General features: G+C 34.8%; 5 protein-coding genes and 3 non-coding genes across 13 annotated transcripts; 2 read left to right on the top strand and 6 right to left on the bottom strand.

Annotated features, from left to right (window-relative positions):
• On the top strand, positions 444-1,825 carry LOC105163835 (aquaporin TIP2-1). The gene is made up of 3 exons (XM_011082328.2): positions 444-667; positions 898-1,118; positions 1,221-1,825. Exons 1-3 carry the CDS (start codon positions 541-543, stop codon positions 1,587-1,589), a joined length of 717 nt encoding a protein of 238 aa, XP_011080630.1. The 5' UTR covers positions 444-540; the 3' UTR covers positions 1,590-1,825.
• Positions 3,918-3,991, bottom strand: TRNAN-GUU. Its single transcript has one exon. It is a non-coding gene; the product is annotated as a tRNA-Asn (tRNA).
• Positions 5,853-5,924, bottom strand: TRNAD-GUC. The gene has a single exon. It is a non-coding gene; the product is annotated as a tRNA-Asp (tRNA).
• TRNAD-GUC lies at positions 7,133-7,204 on the bottom strand. The gene has a single exon. It is a non-coding gene; the product is annotated as a tRNA-Asp (tRNA).
• Positions 9,039-9,965, top strand: LOC105164642 (ethylene-responsive transcription factor TINY-like). The gene has a single exon (XM_011083343.2). The coding sequence runs from the start codon at positions 9,127-9,129 to the stop codon at positions 9,802-9,804; it is 678 nt and encodes a 225-aa protein (XP_011081645.1). The 5' UTR covers positions 9,039-9,126; the 3' UTR covers positions 9,805-9,965.
• On the bottom strand, positions 11,516-18,048 carry LOC105163825 (probable inactive ATP-dependent zinc metalloprotease FTSHI 2, chloroplastic). The gene is made up of 11 exons (XM_011082318.2): positions 16,401-18,048; positions 15,438-15,610; positions 14,828-14,929; positions 14,578-14,742; positions 14,244-14,384; positions 13,758-13,916; positions 13,532-13,617; positions 13,260-13,338; positions 12,422-12,544; positions 12,164-12,220; positions 11,516-11,947 (listed from the first exon to the last, which is right to left on the bottom strand). The coding sequence occupies exons 1-11, from the start codon at positions 18,031-18,033 to the stop codon at positions 11,729-11,731; spliced, it is 2,937 nt and encodes a 978-aa protein (XP_011080620.2). The 5' UTR covers positions 18,034-18,048; the 3' UTR covers positions 11,516-11,728.
• On the bottom strand, positions 18,791-20,155 carry LOC105163815. The gene is made up of 3 exons (XM_011082307.2): positions 19,508-20,155; positions 19,204-19,275; positions 18,791-19,121 (listed from the first exon to the last, which is right to left on the bottom strand). Exons 1-3 carry the CDS (start codon positions 19,577-19,579, stop codon positions 18,918-18,920), a joined length of 348 nt encoding a protein of 115 aa, XP_011080609.1. The 5' UTR covers positions 19,580-20,155; the 3' UTR covers positions 18,791-18,917.
• Positions 20,332-22,810, bottom strand: LOC105163766 (protein transport protein SEC13 homolog B). Of its 6 annotated transcripts, none has more exons than XM_011082234.2 (3): positions 22,703-22,810; positions 21,995-22,224; positions 20,332-21,539 (listed from the first exon to the last, which is right to left on the bottom strand). In XM_011082234.2, the coding sequence occupies exon 3, from the start codon at positions 21,461-21,463 to the stop codon at positions 20,558-20,560; it is 906 nt and encodes a 301-aa protein (XP_011080536.1). In that variant the 5' UTR covers positions 21,464-21,539; positions 21,995-22,224; positions 22,703-22,810; the 3' UTR covers positions 20,332-20,557. The 6 variants fall into 6 exon arrangements, with proteins under 6 accessions (XP_011080536.1, XP_011080551.1, XP_011080528.1 ...); XM_011082249.2 differs by having other exon boundaries at positions 20,332-21,527; XM_011082226.2 differs by having other exon boundaries at positions 22,037-22,224.

Below are 23,156 nucleotides of genomic sequence, written 5' to 3'. Positions count from 1 at the left end.
TTTAAAAGATTGAACTGTTAGAAAGAATAATAATTTAATATTGAATACTATTATCTGATATCCAATGCTGACAAATACAAATAACAAAAATAGAGTAAAATTTCATATCATATATGAAATTAAAACTCGAACTTGACCGAACTTAGATGCAAATAAGCATCTTCCCAGAAAAAATGAAGTAACAATTTAAATGTAATGAGGTATTGAATTATTGAGATTACTTAACTGAAAATTGAAATAAATAATAAGAGTGACAACTAAGGATAAGATTATCCACGGCGGACAGGACACATTAATTTGGTCTTCGTCTATCTTGTGACGAGGCATAACACATAGCATATGCCACATTCATATACTCAATTTAAAATTAATAATTAATATAAACTCAAAAAAATGGATAAACCCATGGAATTCGCAGTATATATATGCCACATTGAAAGTGCCCTTTGTGTCACCTCAAACGACATATACTCTTCTTTTCTTCTCTCTCTAAATATTTATATTTCAAGAATTAATTAATTTATTTATTTTTTCTAAAAAATGCCTGCGATTGCTTTCGGACGGTTCGATGATTCCTTCAGCGCCGCCTCCATCAAGGCGTACGTCGCGGAGTTCATCTCCACCCTCCTCTTCGTCTTCGCCGGCGTCGGCTCCGCCATTGCTTACAGTTAATATTCGTACTCCTTTTAAATTATATTTTTTGATATTTTTGTTTATTTATTTTGATATATACATATAAATACCTCATTTTTTGGAAGGAAAATTTGATTTTTTAAAAATTGTTACTTAATTAATTAATTAAAACAAGTGATTAGTAAAATTTAGAGCCATGCATGCCCATGCAATTAGCCATGTCATAACTTTTTTATATATTTCTGGGATGATCGTTGTTTACAGACAAGTTGACTTCTGACGCCGCCCTCGACCCGGCGGGCCTGGTGGCGGTGGCCGTCGCCGTCGGCGCTAACATCTCCGGTGGCCACGTGAACCCCGCCGTCACCTTTGGTTTGGCTGTTGGTGGTCAGATCACCATCCTCACCGGACTTTTCTACTGGATTGCTCAGCTCTTGGGATCCATTGTCGCTTGCTTCTTGCTCAAAGTTGTCACCGGCGGTTTGGTAAGTCAAAATTATGAAATTCTAAATTTAGTCCCTTAAATTTATCATATTTACATTTCACCCCATCTACAAGTATAAATTGTTGTTTTTCTACAATCACAGGCTATTCCAACCCACGGTGTTGCTGCCGGTGTCGGAGCCATCGAAGGAGTGGTGATGGAGATCATCATCACATTCGCCCTGGTGTACACCGTTTACGCCACCGCAGCTGATCCCAAGAAGGGCTCATTGGGCACAATTGCACCCATTGCCATTGGGTTCATTGTGGGCGCCAACATCTTGGCTGCCGGCCCATTCTCCGGCGGATCCATGAACCCGGCCCGCTCATTCGGCCCGGCCGTTGCCAGCGGTGACTTCTCCGGAAACTGGATTTACTGGGTCGGACCACTCATCGGCGGTGGGCTGGCTGGGCTCATCTACAGCAACGTCTACATGAACCAGGAGCACGCACCACTCGCAAGCGAGTTCTAAGTTGTTGGTGTGATTATGTAATTTCTCTTTTCTTTGTGGTCCGAATTGGAAATTCCCTTGAAATTAGTGCTTCTTTTGTAATAAAGGAAGAAAGAGGAAATTCATTTTCTTTTTCTTTCTTTCTTTCTTTTTTTTTTTCCTTGAAATTGGTTTGCAGCTGTAAATCCATTTCCTGGTGTAATGTTGCTTTTTCTTGAAATTGTTGGAGATTGAAGCCGCTCTATGGCCCCACTCTTGATGCTTTCGGTACATTCTTTTGATGCTTATCTCAATCATGCAAGATTTAATATGATTTTTTTTTATCATAAAAAATTAGGGCAAAATGTATTTTTAATCATATAAAACAAGGATTGAATTTCTTCTGATACCATAATTATGTCAATCGATTTTTTTTAATCACATAAAATTTAAATTTTTTTTTAATCCCAAAATACGTCTTTTTTAGTCCCAAACAATGCCTTTTTAGTCTCACAATCACAAGACACGTAATTTTTTAGGACTAAAAATACGTGATTATGAGTTTTATGGGACTAAAAACGACACTTGTCATGGTATCAAAATAAATCTTGTCCTTGTTTTATGAGACTAAAAAAGCACTTTGCCCCAAAAAATTATATGCACTAAAAAGAATTGGAGTTTTGCTACACTATAAATGTCGCGCCTTAATAATTGTGATAAATCAATATTGTTAACCACGACTAAACAAAACGAAAATAAAATTAGATTTTTACCATAATTAATCAATATTCGCCATGATTTTTAGCAATAGTCAAAACATGTGACAGTGGTGCGCCAATCATAGCAAAAAAAAATATTTTTTTAGTGATATAATTACATTTCTCATAATCTAATTTAATTTATATTTTTCAAAAACACGAAGATTTTAAAAACCCAACTTGTACACATTGGAAATGAAATGGGAAATATTACACTATTTCAGAACAGAAAAATTTCAATAACAGATAGACACAAATATAATTTTTAAATTATCTTAATCGAATTAATAAAGGAAAAAGAAAAGACACTTTAGGTTATTGATTTAATAATCAAGAAAAAAGACAATCTGAAATCGTTTTCATTGACAACTTATCTTAGGAATAATTGATTATTATAATCACATCAATCATTGTTGCTATAAATAAATAATATCAGAGATAAATTAAAATATTTGGTGGGTAAATGGTGGAAGATGTCAATGGACTATGTTATAACGTTATTGAGCTACCTAATGCTAATTTTAAATATTTTTTATTTTATTATTGAAGATAAAATAAAAAGAATATTTTTATTTTTTATTTTTAGATTAAGTTATTTCAAATTAAAAGTTATGAACAGCTAATTCCTTACTAAAATCTATAGGTTATTAAAAAAATTGTGAATATGAATTTTTTTTTGTTTCTAAATATTCCAATTTTAATTCTTTTTTAATTGTAATTTTTGGTTTGTAAATACTTTTAATTTTTATTATTGTTTAATTTACAACTTTTTCTCGTAACAATAGCAAATGTTATTGCAAACAATCATAAAAGTAAGGGGAAAAATAAAAGAAAAAAGTAAAATATGTTATTATATGTAAGAATTTTAAAAAATAATCAGAAATCGTTTTCTCTAGCAACGTATTTTAAGAATGGTTGACTATTACAATCACATCAACCATCCAAGCAAAAATTATAATAAAATATTGGGTTTAATACACTTTGTACTCTAATATTATACATAAAATGTATTTACACTTTTAAACTATAAAATACGCAAATCTATAATATAATTAATATAATATTCTATACTTTATAAATTATATAACATGTTTTTTTTTTGTAATATTATTTGCATTATGTATTAACACGTATTTACATTTATTTACTTTAAAAAACATATTTGCATATATTGAGCCTGTAAATATTTTTTTTGTATTCCATAATTTATAAAAAAATATAAGTTATAAATATTATTTTTAAAATAAAATGTGATTAAAATTTTAAATCACTAAAAGTAGTTTTGTGGAGATATTATAATAAAATATATTTTAGGAAGTAAAATAAAATATATAGGGGTAAGTGAGAAGGGCATTTTTATCCTATCAATATCAAATTATTTTGACAGGAATGTTTTTATAATTTTTTATAATTTAAGAGTATAAATAAAATAAAATGCATAATTCAGAGCTGCGGAATGTATTTAACCCTAAAATATTTAATGACTGTACGGAGTTAAATCGGTGTTGCGAAGAAATTGTTTGTAAGTGGAGAAAAGTTAAGAGAGTGGAGGGGGAATTATTGCATTTGATTACGGAGATGAGGAAGGAAATGATTAAGAAGAAGAATGAGGCGCTAGAGGAAGGGGTTGAACCTTCGACCTTGTGGTTAACAGCCACACGCTCTAACCAACTGAGCTACTCCAGCACTGTCGTACACGTAAATAACAGTCTTATTATTTAAAATTATAAATATTCTTTTAATAAAAATAATTATGTAGTTTCTAAAAACCAAATGATGAATGGATATTACTATTTATCCTTGTTGATTTCTTTTTCTAAATATTTGAAAAAATATAAAAGAATTTGAGCATGGGTCAAATAAATAATTGACGAGGCATATTGGTTTATTTTGAAAAATTTGAAAGAGTATATTAAATGATAATTAATAATTTAAGAGGGCATTTTTTGGTCATTTTATCGTAAGATTAGAAAAAAAAACTAATTGAATGAACTTATTGTCAGATGGATGTTAAAATATGAAGAATATTTATAATTTTTCAAATGTTGAGAAGGTATTTGTAATTATCTTTAATGCACGACAATCCGAAAAATTATCCGATGCAGTGCCGGACACGCAATAAAGAATATATAAAAAAGGGCATAGCATCATGCGTGTCCAACATATTTTGGATTTTTTTATAATTTAAGAAAAAATTGGGGTTTTTTTTTTAAATTTTTTTTTTGAGCTTAATAAATAATTAAAAAAAAAAACTCATTCCTCTCAAACTAAAAGTTTTAGGAAAGAATTATTAAAAATTTGGGAGTTGGTCATGATGATTTAACTAATTTGAATATTAAAAATCTTTTATTACATACTTTTTAAAATAAACTGATTATGCATATTATTGAAACCACATTTAATTAGAAATATAGATGTAAGACATTCTGATTTTATATTTTATCTTAATATTGTTTATATTGCATATTTTAATTTTATTAAAAATTAAAAATATACATTATATATAGCCGTGTCGTTATATAATTTTTCTACATTTTTTGTTTTGCGGTATTTTCATCCGGGGATCGTAGACGATTATATACCAAACCTAAAGTGGTTGTGATTTACCTATTGAATCAATGTTTGGCGCTCTTACCGCCATTGGCAAATTCGATATCCATTACAGAAAAATATTGAATTTACTTCTTGGTACCACATAAGAATGTCGTCTTGAATGGGACATCAAGTTGTTAGTTTCAAATGGGTTCATTTGAGGGTGTTAAAAGTATGAGAATGTCTGGAAAAACAAGGAGAAGATGACATGTGAGAAGCAAATATGAGGTTCCAATTGATGTATTCTTCACAAAAACAAACATGTATCTATCTATTCTATAACATGCGAAAATCGGCTGCCCATGAATAGGCCAATGCACATTGCTGGCGCCTAGCAATGTCAGGGAGAGACAAAGAGACCTAAAGGTAGTGATGTAGGGGTTACACTCAAACATTTTAAAATGCTACAGAAGCTCCTAAGAAGTTGTTTTATGTAAAAATGGCTCAAGATTTATGCCACTCTTGTTTGTTTGGGTCATATCAACCTACCCTCAAATCAACTTGAGTTACAGTATGTGTGGCCTCATGATTATACGATCATTCTTGTATTAAAGTCCGTGTGTAATAGTCGTACAACTCAACACAATGTTGTTTTTGACCCTTGAATTTTGTACTATGTTACCAGAATCAGATAGGTGGCCGCTTATTGTCTTTCTTCTCCAGTTGCGAACGAAACTATAGAAACTAACTTAGGCAACAGAAGAGTTACACTAACACACTAAATTTTCTTAACTAAGATGGCTTCTACTTATCAAAACAGACAAACAAATAAGATTACATGTGGATTTGTTTGATTTCATATTATGTTTTCTGAAAAGTGAATTTTCTAATTGGATTATGTAGAGATGATTAAACTACATTATTCCATTTTCATCAAAAAGTTATCTACCGACTAAGCTGGACGGGCTTTTGTTCACTGTTGTGTAAACACTTTAAAGTCAAAATCTAAAAAGGTCGCCGTTGCCGGGGATCGAACCCGGGTCACCCGCGTGACAGGCGGGAATACTCACCACTATACTACAACGACTTGCTTGATTGACACAATGACTAATTTCAAATAGTATGTTCGCAAAAAAACACTTCTGTAAAAAGAAAAGTTTATTCAAATAGGAACACTGTCGTACAGTTAAAAATCTAGACACTAATGAATTAAAATAATATTGGCAGACAACATTGAAATACTAAGATTAGTAATTGAGCCACACACACAACTACTTTCTCACACTATATGCATGAAATAGGATCTTCACATAAATATCATCCTATTGTGAAAAATAGGGATATGCGAACGTGGTATATTATGAAGTCAACGTAAAAATTAAATTTATATTTAACACAATTTTTGTCCCACTCTAGTGTTAATGAAAACGATAATTTATTTATATCAAAGTAGTAGCACCACAAATTTTTAAAAACGACAAATCAAATAGTACTTGAAACTCTTTTAACAAAAGACGAAATGCTCATATTGGTAACATTTAATGATGTAGACAAATCGAAATTGAAGGGAAAGTTAAATGGGAAAGCACATCAAATCACAAAAAGCAACGGGAGAATAATATGAAGAGATCAAGACCGTACTATTGAAATTCGTTTGTATAAAAACCTTGCTTTAATAACATTGTAGAGAGGGAGTTTTGGAAGAGCAATTGAAAGACAAAGATTGAATTGAAAAGCTAAAGGTTTCCTGCTTGCGAAATGTATCAGCTCTTTGTTTACTTGCAATCATTTTGAAATGCTTATAATACATGTGGGGTGTGTGTATTGGGGCCTTGCGGAGATATATTGATACTTGTTGTGGGGGCGTGGTGGAATCCGTCAAGCATGTGGTGGTTTGGTGCACGTTATACGTAAGAGCAGGTGAGTGAGGAGGAAGCGGGGGTTGTGTCCTTTTATGCTTTGTTGGGTGCTGATCTGGGAAAGCTTATGGAGGACAAAAATCTTCATTCGCTTCGCCTGTTTTGTATATCTTAAATGTGGTTGGCAGTACAGATATGAGCATAGCTCCAATAAGCCGTTACCCTACACAAACCCCACTACTCACTCTTACTTTGCTTTAAACAGAATTTATAATAAAAGTTAGAAAAATAATGACATTAATACGGATACGCCCACCGTGGGGCTCGAACCCATTAAGAGCCTTGCGCTCTACCGACTGAGCTAGACGGGCTTTCATTTGATGTTTTGTCAACATCTTAAAAATCACATAAAGTTGAAAAAAATTATAAAAGAGTACGCCGTTGCCGGGGATCGAACCCGGGTCACCCGCGTGACAGGCGGGAATACTCACCACTATACTACAACGACTTGTTTGTTCTGTCTGCCTTGTTAATTGGTAGAATACTGTATACAAAATTAAATTGAATAATGGAAATTGGAATAAGGGGTAGCAGTGAACAGCGCGGCCTCTCTACTCCCTACTCCCTCCTTATTCCGTTCCAATTTTTATGGTCTAACAACTGCTACGTTTCCACACACTCAACTCAACACGCATCAACACCATCACTATTCATAATTATGACGCCCCATTTCACATTAATTACCTTTTTCATATCATAATCCAGCTACACTTTATACTACTTCAATCCAAATATGTATTTTCATATGAAACCCTTAATAATTTATTCACGAAGAACATATTAATCAGTAGAGGGATTTTTTCCTTTTCTTTTGTTTCGATTATTTTCACTTCAAAAAGTTCTTGAAGGGTTAAATAGATGTAGGATATTATCGTCAGAGAAGGAAATATTGATTATCGGAGAGAGAAAAAGACGGCGATGAAGGAAAACTGAGAGGGCAAAGAAATATACAAAGAAGAAAACGAGGGGACAAACTAAGTAAAGTAGGGTTAGGGTTCTCTAGGTTAAGTGAAAACCGAGTCGGAGATTATAGTAGGTCGGATTATTTGGGTCAAGTTATCGCGCTGCGTGGCGGTTTGAGGTGTGGGCTAGGTCTATTGAAATAAGGGTTATATGAGTCAAAATTTTTAACACTTATTTTATGAAAAAAATAATAAATAAATTTGATTTGCAGCTCAAAGGCTGCTAAGAATTTTTTGTATTTTTTCATTTAAATGTGAAAGTCAAATCATGCATTAGTTAGAGTTATTTATTTAATTGATAAACACATATTCAACATGTGGAAATTGAGGTGAAAACATCACTTGGGAAGGCCCAAATACTAATAATTGACTCCCCAACAAACATACATATTTATAAATGGACATTTCTCCTTTGTGGTGGTTGTTAGATTTATGAATTTCATGTCCTTCCACCAAATATATAATACTACTCTAATATTCTACACTAACCTATTAAATGAAAGTGATGAATTATTATTTATAAATAAATTAATTATAATCATCAATATCTAATTAAAAATTATATCTAATCAACACTTATTATTATAGCAAAATAATATAAACTATTAAAGTAAAATAACATCTCGTACTTTGGTGGGGTTCAAACTCATAACGTTAAAGTCATGGAGCATCGATTTCATCAATTGAGTAAAGTTTCATTGACTGTGTCGGTTTTTATTTTTATAGCCTATATTGTATTCATCTGATTATATACGCACAAGATGCACTACAAGAAACTTTATTATTGTCTATGGACTATAATCATAGTAAATACTTATTATTAATTGTTGTTGAATGAAAATCGACGCTAAAACTTAGACTTCACTATAACCAATAATTGTTGCATAGTCGTGGTAAATGGCAATTTACTAAAATTATCATAATTAAATATTAATTTTTTTCTAATAATGATTAGTACGAAGTTATCATAAGTTAATGAAATTGATGCCCTACCTAATATATGATTTGTCTCTTCAAAATATATGAATAATAATTAAAATGGAGAATAAAATATCAAATTACTAATTAATAAAATGCAGAATAAGATATCAACTTAGAAAAATAGCAGACACATGTTTCCTTGTCTTAAACCTCAACCAACCATCTTTTTCTTCACTAAATTCTCATTAATTCCTCCCATCCGTCAAATCATATTGAATTTTTTATTTTAAGTTTTAAAATTAATATATATATAAAATTTATGTTATTTATTTTATTTAAAAAATTTATTTATATATATTTAATGTGTATATGTTATATAAAATAAAAGATACGATCAATTCTCTCTCTATATATTATTTATGTACAGAATATTCCGTATCATTTCATACATTCACATACACGTTAACTAATATTCGCTACTGAAAACATGGCTGAGCCACCGTGTTCAGCCGCAGAGAGCTCTTCCAGCACCACCTCCGCCGTGTCCGCGCCAAACTCTGATGAGAATACTGACAAGAAATGCAGGAAACGAGGAAGCCATCATGGAAACAAGCATCCAGTTTACAGGGGAGTGAGAATGCGAAGCTGGGGGAAATGGGTCTGTGAAATCCGGCAGCCGCGCATGAACTCGCGCATTTGGCTCGGCACTTACTCCACGGCGGAGATGGCGGCGCGGGCCCACGACTCTGCCGCTTTGAGCATAAAGGGAAACTCGGCCGTTCTCAACTTCCCTCAGCTGAGGAATTCGCTGCCGCGCCCGGCTTCGCTCTCCCCGCGGGATGTCCAGGCTGCTGCGGCAAAAGCGGCGGTGATGGAGGAGCTCAGCCCGTCGTGCTCGTCTTCTACCTCTGGTTCGTCGATGTGTGATCAAGAGAATGGCGGGTCGGAGGAGCTGGGGGAGATAATTGAGTTGCCGAGTTTGGAGGGGAACTACGACTCGTGGGGAAGTGAGTATTCAGTAGTCGACACGGCGGAGGAAGGGTGGCTGAATCCGGCGTGGTGTGCGGCGGACAAGGAAATCGGTGAGTATATTTATGATCAAGTGGGTGGTGGTACTGGGAGCTTGAACCCCAGCAGTTTCGAGACACTGAGATGGGCTTGCTAGGTGTTCCTTGTGCTTTTGTGATTGTACATCTGGTTTCCCATTTCTTATAATTATTATGTATATAACTATTCTTTCCATTTTTATTTTTTAAATCTCAAATAATTCGACTCTGTGTAATCTCAATTTGTATGTATGTCCTATTTTTTTTGTAGCAATTTCATGCAAATTAAGGTTGAAAGATAGTTTTCTTTCTAATTTTTCTCAAACATCATTGTTTGTTTTTACCTTAATACAACACACGCCCACACCAAAAGTTTAAATATAATTAAAATCTTCTTATAAAGAAATTTTATGTCCTAATAAATAAATTATCTCCAAGACCATTCAATTTTAAAATATATATTTTTGCATAAGGTAAGTTGTATAGTTGAATCAATTAAACTATGAATTTGTTTGCATTTCAAACTACAGTGATGAGTTTTGTTTTTGTGTAGTAATTATAGTTGATTTGAGTTGGGAATTTCAATGACCGTAGGGGTAGTTTAATCGGGATAAGTACTTGAGACCTGAAAGAATAATTACATATAGGCTTGTTAAGAGGTTCATATCTAAAATCTTTCAATGATTGAGCTAATAGGTGTGAGTTCATAGGGAAAAATACAAAATATTCTCTCAATAAATGGCATACCTTAATCTCAAAATAATTATTGAATACTTATTAGACCAAATATTCGTATTTATATAGATCATCGTATCGTAATCTTAGCATTTCAAATATTAAGTGATCAACATTAATAATTTTGGTATTAAATTGGTGAGATCCAATCAGGACAACAAGTGAATTGATTTTCATTCTATTTGAATATTTTGAGGTCATATATGAGTACTTAAATCTTTTTAAGACCCTTTTATCAATCATAACTTTTTTTTTTTTCATATGCTTACATTTCTTTACCACCAATTATTCAAGACCAAAAAGCATATGTTTATAACAAAAGGAAAAATGGAAAATTGAATAAGGAGGAACACATGTGACATTGGTACTAAATAAAATCTAACATGTCCAAAAACTAACAAACTTTAGAATGTGGGAAGAATTTGTATTTTTGTAGAAATAATTGGAGAGGGATTACTGTTTCAGGATTCCCAATCGCACTCAACGCTAAAGTAATCTTTGCATTTTTCCTTTTGTCCAAAACCAAAAGCAAATAGTTTGGCAATCAGTTTACTCTTTGAAATTTATCATAATTATAGATATATGTATTTAATTGAAATTTATAATTTTCAAACTCGATGTTTGTTTGAAAAACTCTACATACCTTTTCAAAAAAGTGAGAAAATACCATAATGACCTTGTGTTTCACGCAAAATATATATATATATATATATGTATTTGAATTATTAATATATAATTTTTCACTTGTTATAATTCAAATGGGCGTAAAATTTTAGTTAAGGCCCATTGTACCCTCATCAATAACACAACGCTCAACTTTCAGCAAAATTAAGTGCAAGTTGAATTTAAAATAAATAGTAAACTTAAATCTTACTTTTTTTATTGTTTATTATTCTTTTTTATGATGCTAACATTGTTTCCACTTTCCCCTGTTTCCAGGAGACAGAAGGGCTGTTGTCCCAGAAAATAGACCACTGTAATGTCTTATGCAGAAGGAAAAATTTGACATGCTTTTGGCATGCATGGGTCACAAATATTTCTTGCAGATTCCAAATATTTTTTGGTAATATGTAATTATCATCTGCAGGGAAAGAATAGATCACAAAAGCTCGTCTGAGTTCGATTTGGTAAATAAGGTAAATCAAAACTAAATACAATTTTTCGTTCGATAATCTTAGACTTTAGAGGAGGAGAAACAAATGTCACAAATTGTATGATCCTTTTATACAATTTTGAACTAAATTTATCATATTACTGAAAATAGGACTTCAAACATACCTGAAACATTAATCGCATTTATGATCATCCTCATCTACTTCCTTGAAGAGCTGCTGCTTCTTTATTGTTTTTGAGAGTATTCTGTAATTCTAGTCGCTTAGCGGACCTGATGTCGAGTATGCTGGCTGGCATAGGCTGGATCGATCCATGCAAGTTGACTAAGTTAAAGAATTCTTGCTTCGTTACACTCTTCTTCTCGACAAGAGTATTGACAATAGCGTCCATAAGTGCTCGATTTTGCTGCAGTATCTGCATGAAATATGGACTAAAATCTTAAAGATTTGTTTGTTTTCAGTTTATTCACTGTTGGAAAGTTGAATGTTTGCCTATAGTTTTAGAAAACACAGTTCAGATCTCTATCTTTTTCTCAGAAAACAGGAAGAGAAAACACCCCTTAAATAGGACCAAATAGAGCTACGTTGTCAGTAAGTAATGCTACAGTGGTGAGATGAATTCACAACGTACCAATTTTGCACGTTCATAGCAAGCTTCAAGGATCCGCAATGCTTCTGAATCAATATACTGAAAATCAAGGACAAAATCACAGGGCTTAAGACACGGGTTTTCTCCAAAAGTCAATGATGTATAAAAAAGTTAATAATACTAAATATTGCCAGATATCACTTTTAGATAAATGGGTTTTGGCCAAAAGCTAATGATGTATAATATGAAATTTCAGAATGTCATTCTATAGCAGACGAGCAAGAAATAAAAATACATTACGTTTATCCTATCTTCAATCCAGAAGTTGTTCAAGCCGTAATGCTTCTCAGAGAGGCCCCCAAGTACAAAAGTCCGTGCAGCTGATCTAGCATTATCTGTTGTCTCTGCCCAAATGGTACTCAACTGGAAAATACCAAAGCAAGAGTGTGAAATTATAATGAATTGCAATTACTACTTACGGCCATAGTCAGGTAAGTGATCAGTTTAATTTAAAATAAGAGCTTTAGAATGAGCAGAACTAGAAAAATTTGTTCCACATAATAAGAAAATAAAGAAGCTTGATTGATATTCAAGATTTAAAGTTTGTATTAACTGTTACAGCTGAAAGATGGATAAATTTCAAGAAATATTGTTAGTCAATGAACATCATGCATTCGAAGATGTATAGAAAACAGAGCTAACTAGAAAAAAGAGGTACAAATTTGAAGACAAACAGTTCAGTTCCTCTCAAAGGCCAATGTCTGCTTTGGTTGGAAAGTTGGTAACACCAAATTTAAAGATTTAAAGTTGCAAACTATCTAATCTTCACTAGGCCTCGAATCAATGAGGTATGATATTTAGAACACAAGTAAAAAATTCTGAACTGAGTTATCTCTACCCTCTAGCATTATTTCCGGCCATCTCAAGTCATACATGTCTAACGAGACGTTTATTGAAGAAAACAAACAGATTCCAACAGAATCTAGCAAATTACGTCCCATTTATAGGCTTTGCTTTTTAACATTTAAGATAAAATAGTAGGTACCACAGTAAATGATTTTTTCTGCAGATATATTGCGAGAAGCCGAAAACAATTTGCTTATTCAAATATGAAAAACATAATGCCTAGTCATGTTACCTGATCCTTCCCATACCACAGTTCATCAGCCGCACGTGGCGCAAGTTGGACAGTGATATGATCCAAGAGAGATTGACGGCTGCAAAAGTAAAGGATGAAATGTTCGGCATATACATGTATGCATACATACTAGATAGTTCGTGTGCACAAACTTTTGGGGTAAAGTAAATATAGATTAACAAGAGCGTTACTTTGAAATAAGTGATCTCATACTATTTTCAAGTGCAGGACAAGAATAATATATTTGCCAATAGATTATACAGAAGCCATACCTTAACATTCCTTCCTTAAATTTGATATGGTCCATTTTCATTCGTACATACCCCAATTCCCTTCCAGCTCTTGGAGCAATTGTTACCTGCCATAACAACACAACAATGGGGATACCAGATGTCGAGCATTTGTTTATGAATTTGGTTTGGAAAAGAAGAAAGTTCCCGTCAAAAGTAAATGCACAACTTATGCGGGAGCAATTTACATTAAAGGTATAGAACATACAAATTCAATATTCTTAAGGTCAGGGAAGTTCACAGCGACTACAGCCATTGCTGCTTCATTTATGGCCACTTGCTTCCACACCTCAGGGCTCCTCTCTTTTCTATCTAGCATTCCTCGTTCTTCTATTTGTGCAGCTTGTAACAAGTCATCAGTAGTAATCTGCACATGGCCAATAGATTTCCAGTTATACAACCACCCACGCTTTATGCACAATCAATAGGTTAAACTTGTTATACATCAATAAAAATTCATTTCTCATGCCTGTCTGTTCAAATGCACATGAGCGGACTATTCCAAGTAAAATAAAAATCTAATGTAAAAAAAGTACATAAAATTCATCTATTCTTATCCGCATCCTCAGTACTTATTCAAGCTCTATATGTCCTAATCATTAATAAGAAAAGTTTCTGGCCACTGACAGTCAAAGGAGAAAAGTAGATGATGTAGAAATTATTTCAGATTTTTCAGCATTGCAAGAATGAATACCTCGGTTCTTCCATCACGCATCATATTGATAGCTGCAACCTCTATGATGTTGGCCAGCTCTGCACCTACCATTCCATCAGTTATACTAGCAACAGCTGTATAGTCCACATCTGGAGCCATTGGCTTCTTCCGAGCATGAACCTAAAACCAGAAAATTAAAATATTACCTCCAAGAGAAGGTGGCACTTAAGAATAGAGCATGCGATATCCAGTTTGTAACGACAAAAGCCAAACAACTAAAGCTTCAGAAAATTTGCATTTTTAGAAATATCAATTTAAAGCATGCATATGCCCTGAAAAAGTTTTGCATATATAAATAATTTATAGACGAAACCTTCAGAATCTCAACGCGGCCAATCAATCCAGGCTTGGGAATGTATATTTTGCGATCAAACCTCCCTGGTCTTACAAGTGCTGGGTCCAAAATGTCTGGCCGATTAGTGGAAGCAATAGTAATAACTTCACCTCTGCCTTCGAACCCATCCAGGCACACAAGAAGCTGAAGCATAGTTAAAGTAATTGCATATGAACATGGACCCAAATACTATTTGACAACTAAAAGAAATGAGATATGCTCAAGAGACCTGATTTAATGTAGCATCACGTTCTTGCCCACCAGACCCCTTGATTAAACCACGTTTCCTTCCAACAGCATCGAGCTCATCAATGAAAACCACAGATGGAGCCTGAATAGATTTACGCAAAAAATTTACATATCTTACCAGTGCATCAGGTACCTATTTGTTTGTATTTTCATTTTCAATTTTTGAAACAGTAATTAAAATGAAAATATGTGTGTTTATATGTATTCTCATTATAAATATATTGATTGACACCACAGTTTAATATAAAACACAATCTCATTAGCTAATCGAAACATATTCTCATTTCACACGAAAACTTAAACAAAATTGGAAACACATATTTGTCACTGAAAACTGAGAATGGAAACACAAACAGTGATTTTACTGTGAAACAACTCTGAGAAAGTAAAGCGACAAAAGAACGTACTCTGCTCCAACAGCTGCAGTCTATCAGGAAATGTAGTTAAACGAAGAAAGAAAAGAAGAAACAATGTGACCAGTTAGCAGAAGAGACAAAAAACTTGACATAATTTTACATAATGATTCCATTTGTATAATGCAATGAGGAGACTATAACCCACATGAATAATTACATCATAAAAATACTCACATTTTCCTTTGCTTCTTGATAGAGTGCTCGAACACGAGAAGCACCAACCCCAACGTATATTTCAACAAACTGAGATGCAGAAATGGAGAAGAAGTTTACACCTGCCTCACCAGCCACAGCTTTTGCTAATAATGTCTTCCCCACCCCAGGGGGGCCACAAAGCAGTATACCACCTGAAGTATTTGAAGAGAGAGTTCCAACATTGCATTACGGCACAAGAAAAACAAAACAGGGTACTGAAGAAAAGCTAACGGATAATGGAATCTAGATGCAATTGAAATATGGAAATTACTAGTTGGATTGCTACTTGCACATACTTCCTGAACCAAGTTGTAGAACATAACCAGAAATTCAAAGACCATTTAATTTCTAAAAGTAATATAAAAATTACACTAAAGGTTCAAACTAAAATAGAGAAGTAGATACCATTGTGTTTTACCAACTGAACTGGCAATTCCTTAGACCTAATTATTCTGAGTAGCATAAGATCACTTTACTAGCAGATAGGAATAGGACTGATAGAACTACTGGCGTCACAGAATCCTAAGATGTGTTTTCTTACATGCACCATATACAAGGAACACAATAACTTTGTAAGGCCACCAATCAATCTAAATTGGCCAAATTGTTAGATGTTACAAGTACTAATGCCTAATCTCGAAAAGGAAGTTCGAAACCAACATATTATATCTCCATCACCATAGCCAAGGAGCAAGAGAGTCGGCATGAGTGTGAGACGCAGTAATATATCTTCAGAACTACCACTAAAATACAAAGAGTAACAAGAGATCAAATGGCTATTAAAAAACTTTAGCCATGTCATATGAAGGTACAACGCCATTCAGAGTCGAACAGAATCATGTAGATAAAGGTTAAGGCTTGTTGATGAGGAAAGAACAAGGAGAGTGAAGATAGAATGAGATAAAATAGGAAACTAGACTTTGTTCAATGCAATAACCTAACCTGGTATTTTAACTCCTCGCCTGCGATACATTTCCCCATGCGTAAAGAACTTCACAATCTCCTCAAGCTCAAGTCGGATTTTCCCAAGCCCTGCAACATCTGAGAACTTGACATCCACACCTCTTTCCAAATACTGTGGAAGTCTCCTATTCTGAGCCCGTCGAACACGTGCACCAGACCTCATAAATTGCTCTGCCATTTTCATATAAGGATTGTCATCCTCCTTGCCTCCTTCTTCCTCATCATCTCCAGCCTCAATCCCAGCCATTTCCCTCTCCAGCTGCCTCATCTTCTTCTTCTCCTCAGCCTCTGCCTTTTCTATCTTCAACCTGTCCTCGTAATCCTTCTTCTGTTTTTTATAGTTAAGAACAACCGTGCGATAGAAAATATAGAAGAAAACAAACCCAAGAGCTGTGGAAACATTAGAATCACTAGCTAAACGGTTCCACATGTATGCCATGCTTTCTGAGTTCCTACGCGCTTGGCGCAATGACTCCTCATACTTCACTTTCTTTATTTCCATCCTTCTTTGCTTCGCTGCCATTTTCTTTTGCATGTTCATCGCCTTCTCCATCATTACCCTGTCTTGTCTCATCTTCGCCAATTCCTCATCTTTCCTCCGCCTAAACTCCTCCCTAACTCTCTTCAACTCCAATGCCTTCTTAGACTGAGGCTTTGGCTTCACCAATGAAAACATCCATGAAGGAATCTCCGACAAAAACCCAAGATAAGGCTTTGGGATTTCTGGCTTTTTCAAAGGGGGACTGTAAGCATTTATACAGAGCCCATTAATTTGCAACTCATCCCATTCCTCCCAAAATTTTGAATCACTCTGAACTGAAGGCAACACTACTCTAACAACCTTGTTATCCTCCAAAACAGCCAAAACAACCTCCGGCTGCTGCTTTAATCGGACATTGGGGGGCTTAATAATGTGCCTAAGCTTATTTTCCCTTTTCAAATCCAAGATTTCACTATAAGCAAGCCTGTCCGATACTACAGGAAGCCCTTGTGTCCACTTTCGCAATTCCTCGGGGGTCAAAGCTTCAGTCCTTTTCCCCAAACGCTTCTTTTCAGAGACTTTAGCTGCAGCTAAACAGGGTTGTGGAAGTGAAACTGAGATTACAGTTAGTGTTACGGAGAATTTGAGTAAATTCAATGGTGCTCTCTTGAATATCGATTCTTCTTTATCTTCTTTAACCTCACGGCGGTTTCCTGAGTGGTTTTTCCCAAGATTGCACGAAATTGCGAAGAGGGTTTTGGGTTTTCTCAAGTTGGGATGCTGATACAGAGGAAGCGACGGCAAGAATGAGGAATTGAGAATGCAATTACAAGCCATGAAGTTGTTTAACTTCAAACAAAACAAAAGAAGACAATCCTTAACAAAATTCAGAATGATAACATTGTACAATGTCACAGCAGTCTTAGACAGACATGAGTCTGTGATAACGATGAAAAACAGAGCATCGAGTAGAACAACATATATATTTCTTTGCTTTCTGAGATGCAGATTACCGATGAGAGCTACAGCGCCACCGCCGGCCGGTTGGGGTTGGCGGAGAGGTTTATGGTTAATCGGCGGTGATAGCCCCAAAAGAAGAACCCATATATCATGGGCCCTTATCTTTCTCATGGAATATGGATATAAGCAAAGCCCATTGTACTCTTTATTGGGCCTAGAAATGGGTCCATTGAGAAATTTTACTTTGAACACTATAATATTTAAATCCTTCTCAAAAGTACTCAGGGAGAAAAAAAACAAAGATTATCTGAAAAAAATAAAAATTTAGTATTCATCAAACATAAATTTAGGTGAAGGAGGCACTTTTTGAGTGGTGAGGTTGAGATCACAACATATAGTTCGAATTTTATAGATGTGTGTTGATAATTTACTCTTAATACTAGTGTTTTTTTTTTTTTGGATAGTTCTTTGTTTACTTTGAAATATAGTGATTTATTTTAAAATATTGATGCATTTTTTTTTTTTTTGGATAGTTCTTTGTTTACTTTGAAATATAGTGATTTATTTTAAAATATTGATGCATTGAATTAATATTTGAGTTTGAATGTACTGTGCTAATGAACAATATAATAATAATTAAAAAAAAATAGACCATACATTTAGGATGATTTGTATGGAGACAATATTTTTATAAAATTGAGAGATAAAAAGATTTTAGCCAAAATAAAAGTAACCACATTTGGCTATATTTTTTAATAAAGAGAAAGATATATATGTAATTGAGTGTAAGTTTATTTGTTTTCATACTTTACTTCTTCTGTTTGAAAGTATGCTTAAATTTAAATGTGTAATTGACGAAGATTTACTTTTTTAGAAAACTAAAAATGTATTAAATTTAATCTTATACTATTTCCACACCCAACCCATATTTAATTTTTGGAAATTTTAATCAATTAGCAGAATTTTATTTCTTTTGAGCATTGTACAATGTTCTCCAGTCTCCACTACACAGCTAAACAATAATGTTCTTCCATCACTACACGGAAAATTAGGGCTCAAAAGGGGGCGGAGAGCGGCTCTTTAACCCTACACTCCTCCGGAGAGGACTCCACCGTAAGTGCAGAAGCGGAACACTGGCAATATGTCTCCACAGTAGTAATCTCCGTCTCGATTACTTCCTTGCTGGGCGGCGGAGTTGCCACGTCTGAAACCACCAGCACCACCGTTTCTTTGGTTGCCACCACAGGCTTCCGCAGTCCCTGCAAGAGGGATTAAAGATCAAAAGGGGGTTTTGTTGCAAGATGGAAATGGTGAGAAGTGGAGGAATAATTGATAATTTACCTGATCATGATTAAGTATCATTGAGGCTTCATCATCAGGTTCTTTTCTCTGAACTATGTCCACAGCAATTTCCTGCATGCATGGATCGTGTTGATCGTGTATGTGTATCAACTAGTAGTTGATGATGTTTATGTAATTTGGGAGTTGTTTGTGTGATGGAGTCCAAGTACTACCATCTGATTACAAATCCTTATACATGCTTCACTGTATGCGTGGATCTTGATCAAACTAATCAATACATTTTATTACATATAGAAGCAAAAAGTATGAAGAAAAAATGCACGTGGCTGACCTATGTACGTACCCGGACATGGTTGAGTTGGCCTTGGTTTAAGGTGCGAGGTTCCAGTTCAATGGAGCAGCAGAAATTAGCCATGAATGTAATGATTTTTCATCCAAATGATGGGAATGGAAATTCAGTTGATTTAGAAGCAATAGAGCCCCTTTATGGTATTTAAATCTCCCAACTGGAAATTCACGGATCATTTGACTTTACATCGGAGAAACTGAGGACGGGGGGAATTTTTTCAAAAATCCCGTGCCTCCAGCTCCTTTTTTGAGTGGATGAGATTTTGACTAATTTTCAACTTGTGAACTGTCAAGTCAAGTGTTTCACGAGGAGCAAATAAATACTCCACCCTTTATTTTCTATTGGTTGGGGGATATCCCCTTTGGGCTCAAGGCTTAGAGAATTGTGGCAAGTGAGAGAAAAATAGGATGAATCAATAGTTTTTGGTTTAGTGCAATTTCTTGTACTTAGATACTTTCAAGAATTATATAACATATAAAACGCAGAGATGGTTCACTTCCAGGATAGAAATATTTCAATGTGTGGTGTGTTAACCCTTCAACTTTTATCACGCTTGCTTTCTTTGTTTTAGATCGTCCTCATTTTTTGTGAGTTTCATTATGATCACACAATCTCTTTAAACTCTAATTGCATACCATCAATTGACACAATTTCCCCACATCTCTTCTTCGCACAAGAGGACTGAACATTTAGCGTGCCGATAACATACAACATAAATTTCAGACATGCAGATGAATCATGAACCAGCAAGCGAAACGTGTAAGATGTGAATGAGGCAACAGAAGCTCGAAGAAAGGTGCCATCCTGATACACCACAGTACCACTATAACTAGCTACTTTCCCATTGTTTATGAATTCTCGGAACAAAAACAGAAAACAGTTATGTTGTCATAATGCGTACTTATCATGGATGATGCAGAAGGATGCTGTAAGCAAAGTTACTCCGCTGTATCAGTAAAGTATAACGAATATATGCGAGTTAATTTCTTATTGGACCTAATTTTCACTATTAGGGAAAAAATAAAACCAAACTGTCACCTAAGTTTATGATTCAACTGCAGTCACCTGCTGCCACTCCCCATCTATTGCTTCTTTCCATACTGTGATGTTACTTTTCCCATCAGCCACAGCGAGCGTGTTCCCAGTCAGCGACCAAGAGACCCTCCAAACAGCAGATCCAAAGTCCTTCAAAATCTTACCATTCCATTGATCACCTTCCTTGAGTGCCGTCCATATTATTACCTTTCCATCTTCAGAAGCACTTGCAATCACTGACTTAGGAAGCCCCAAGTTGGGTGCCCAGGAAACATCCCTCACCCAATCAGTATGCATTTTAAGAGCAGGGAAGCAATCCATCCTCCAAGTTCCATTATCAAACTTCCATACTTTCACCGTATTATCACAGCCACCAGATGCTAGTCTCCGAACAGGATTGAGTAGGCCAGAACCTATAAGAGCACCAAGGGCAGTTGATGGGGCCCATGTGACTGATGTAACCCCAACTGGATGAGCCTGTTCAATTTGTGATTTGTCCCATCCACCATCTGATCTTGCAGTGAACACCGAGATGTTGCCATCTGTGGATCCACATGCCAGACAAAGACCTAGCTCATGAGGAGCCCAAGAAATACAATTCACAGAGGCTTTATGATCGTCGAAAACATGAGCCTGAATCCACTCATTTTGATTGCCTTCCTTCCATATTACAACCTTTCCATCATAAGAACAAGAAGCAAGGAGCGACCCAAACTTAGGATGGGCCCATGCAACTTGCCATACTGGCCCTCGGTGACCAGTTAAAGTAGCAAGGTGCTGAGATCTCGAGTTGCTAACTCCAATTATCTTAATAGCGTTGTCAGAAGAAGCAGTAGCCAGACGTTTGCCATAATAATCCATTGCCACATCATGAACAATGTCCTGGTGACCTGTCTCAATCTTTTGCCCAGGCATGTCTCTTTTCTGAATAGATAACAACCACAAGCTCTATAATTTCACAACACTAGATTTCTTCAGCCTATTTTTGCTCCTAACACACAGAGAGGACTTCAGTTACTGCTTTCAACAGTTCCAACATACAAGAACATGTCAAATTTCTATTGAAACCAAACTCAACAAACAGATAAATCAAATGCCCCCAGTCTCCCACCCTCTACCACCACGAAGAGAGGAACAAGAGTGTGGAGATTTAACTAAGACTACATTCTTACTCTTAATATATTAATTAAACATTGAACTAATTACTATCAGGAACAATGAAAGTGTGAAAGACATCTAGTTAAGTAATAGATAGAGAAAAGACACAAAAGGAAATTATTTAAATCATGAATTCGAAATACCATTTCATTTTAAAGGAGTAATAATAAACACAATGCAAATTCATTCTAAATAAGTTCTATGGCATCATGAGAGGAGTTTATGGGAAGCAATCACTTTCTCTAATTGACATAGGATTGGACAGAGGAGAAAGAGTCCAGCCCTTACGTCAGAGTATGGTGCAATCTGAAATGAATGAAAGAGGAGCACCTAGGATCATAATGAGAATCTGAGACCATTAAAAGCAAATCCCCACATCAATTAGCTTGGCGTTAGCGCGTGAAGGAATGTACTAGACCTCCCACCCCAAACCAGCTCCAAGAACATTTCTCAAAGAATCTGGAAGGGGAGTCCCCCTTGATCCTCTTATCTCACAAAATGTCGCAAAGCTTTCTTCCCTAATAATGACAACCGATAAAATTTAAAACACACATACTAAGTTTATAGAAATAACATCATATATCCAAAGAAGCTTTAACTACAGAAAATCGTTAAGTATACCGCCGTGATTGCGGCTAACATGAAATCAAATTCCAATAAATTCAACAACAGTGGTAAAAAACCGCACGCCAGATTCCATATAGACAACCATGTTAAATTACAGAGAAAAATAAATAAATAAAGTCACACGGAGATGAGCGCAATCAACATTGCCGTCTTCCACAAAACTAAGAAAAATCACCAACAATCGGAAACCCCTAATTAACCGATCACCCCAAACCAAGTCGATCACCGAAAATTGAAAAACCCAACACCAAAATCCAATTCGATCAGATAAGAGAAAAACCATGAATTCAGGTAGACAAGAATGAATCCAAAATATTCATCGCAATAAAGTGTTTATACACAAACCAAAACTCGCAGAAAACCTCTGACCTGTTGAAACGTCTGTTCTCCAAGCTTACTGAACGTCCGTCGTCAGCTGCACTTCATAGTTCATACTCCCAAGAAATCACCAGTACGACATCGTACCAAATACCAATTAAGCAGTTTCCTTATCATGGGCCGACATCCCATCCAGTAAGCCATCTCGCTGATCCAAAAATTCCCATACTGGGCCGCGGCCCACCAATGAATTACTATATCCTTTGAGATTAATATAAATATTTATTAATTTTTATAAAATTATAATTATATCCAGAACACAAACACTCTAAAAAATATTAGAGACATAACTTTAATTTTACAAAAAAATAAAATAAAATATTTATATATTTTAACCTAAAGCATATCAACCTAATATCTCCAAATTGTCGAGCTAAATTTAGGAATTAATGATTAGCGTATTTCAACAGCCATCATGAGAATAGGCAAGCAATCAAAGCTAAAT

The sequence above is a fragment of the Sesamum indicum genome, linkage group LG1 (assembly GCF_000512975.1).
Source record: "Sesamum indicum cultivar Zhongzhi No. 13 linkage group LG1, S_indicum_v1.0, whole genome shotgun sequence".
In the NCBI taxonomy this organism is placed as follows: Eukaryota; Viridiplantae; Streptophyta; class Magnoliopsida; order Lamiales; family Pedaliaceae; genus Sesamum; species Sesamum indicum.
This window is presented reverse-complemented; position numbering and strand designations above follow the sequence as displayed.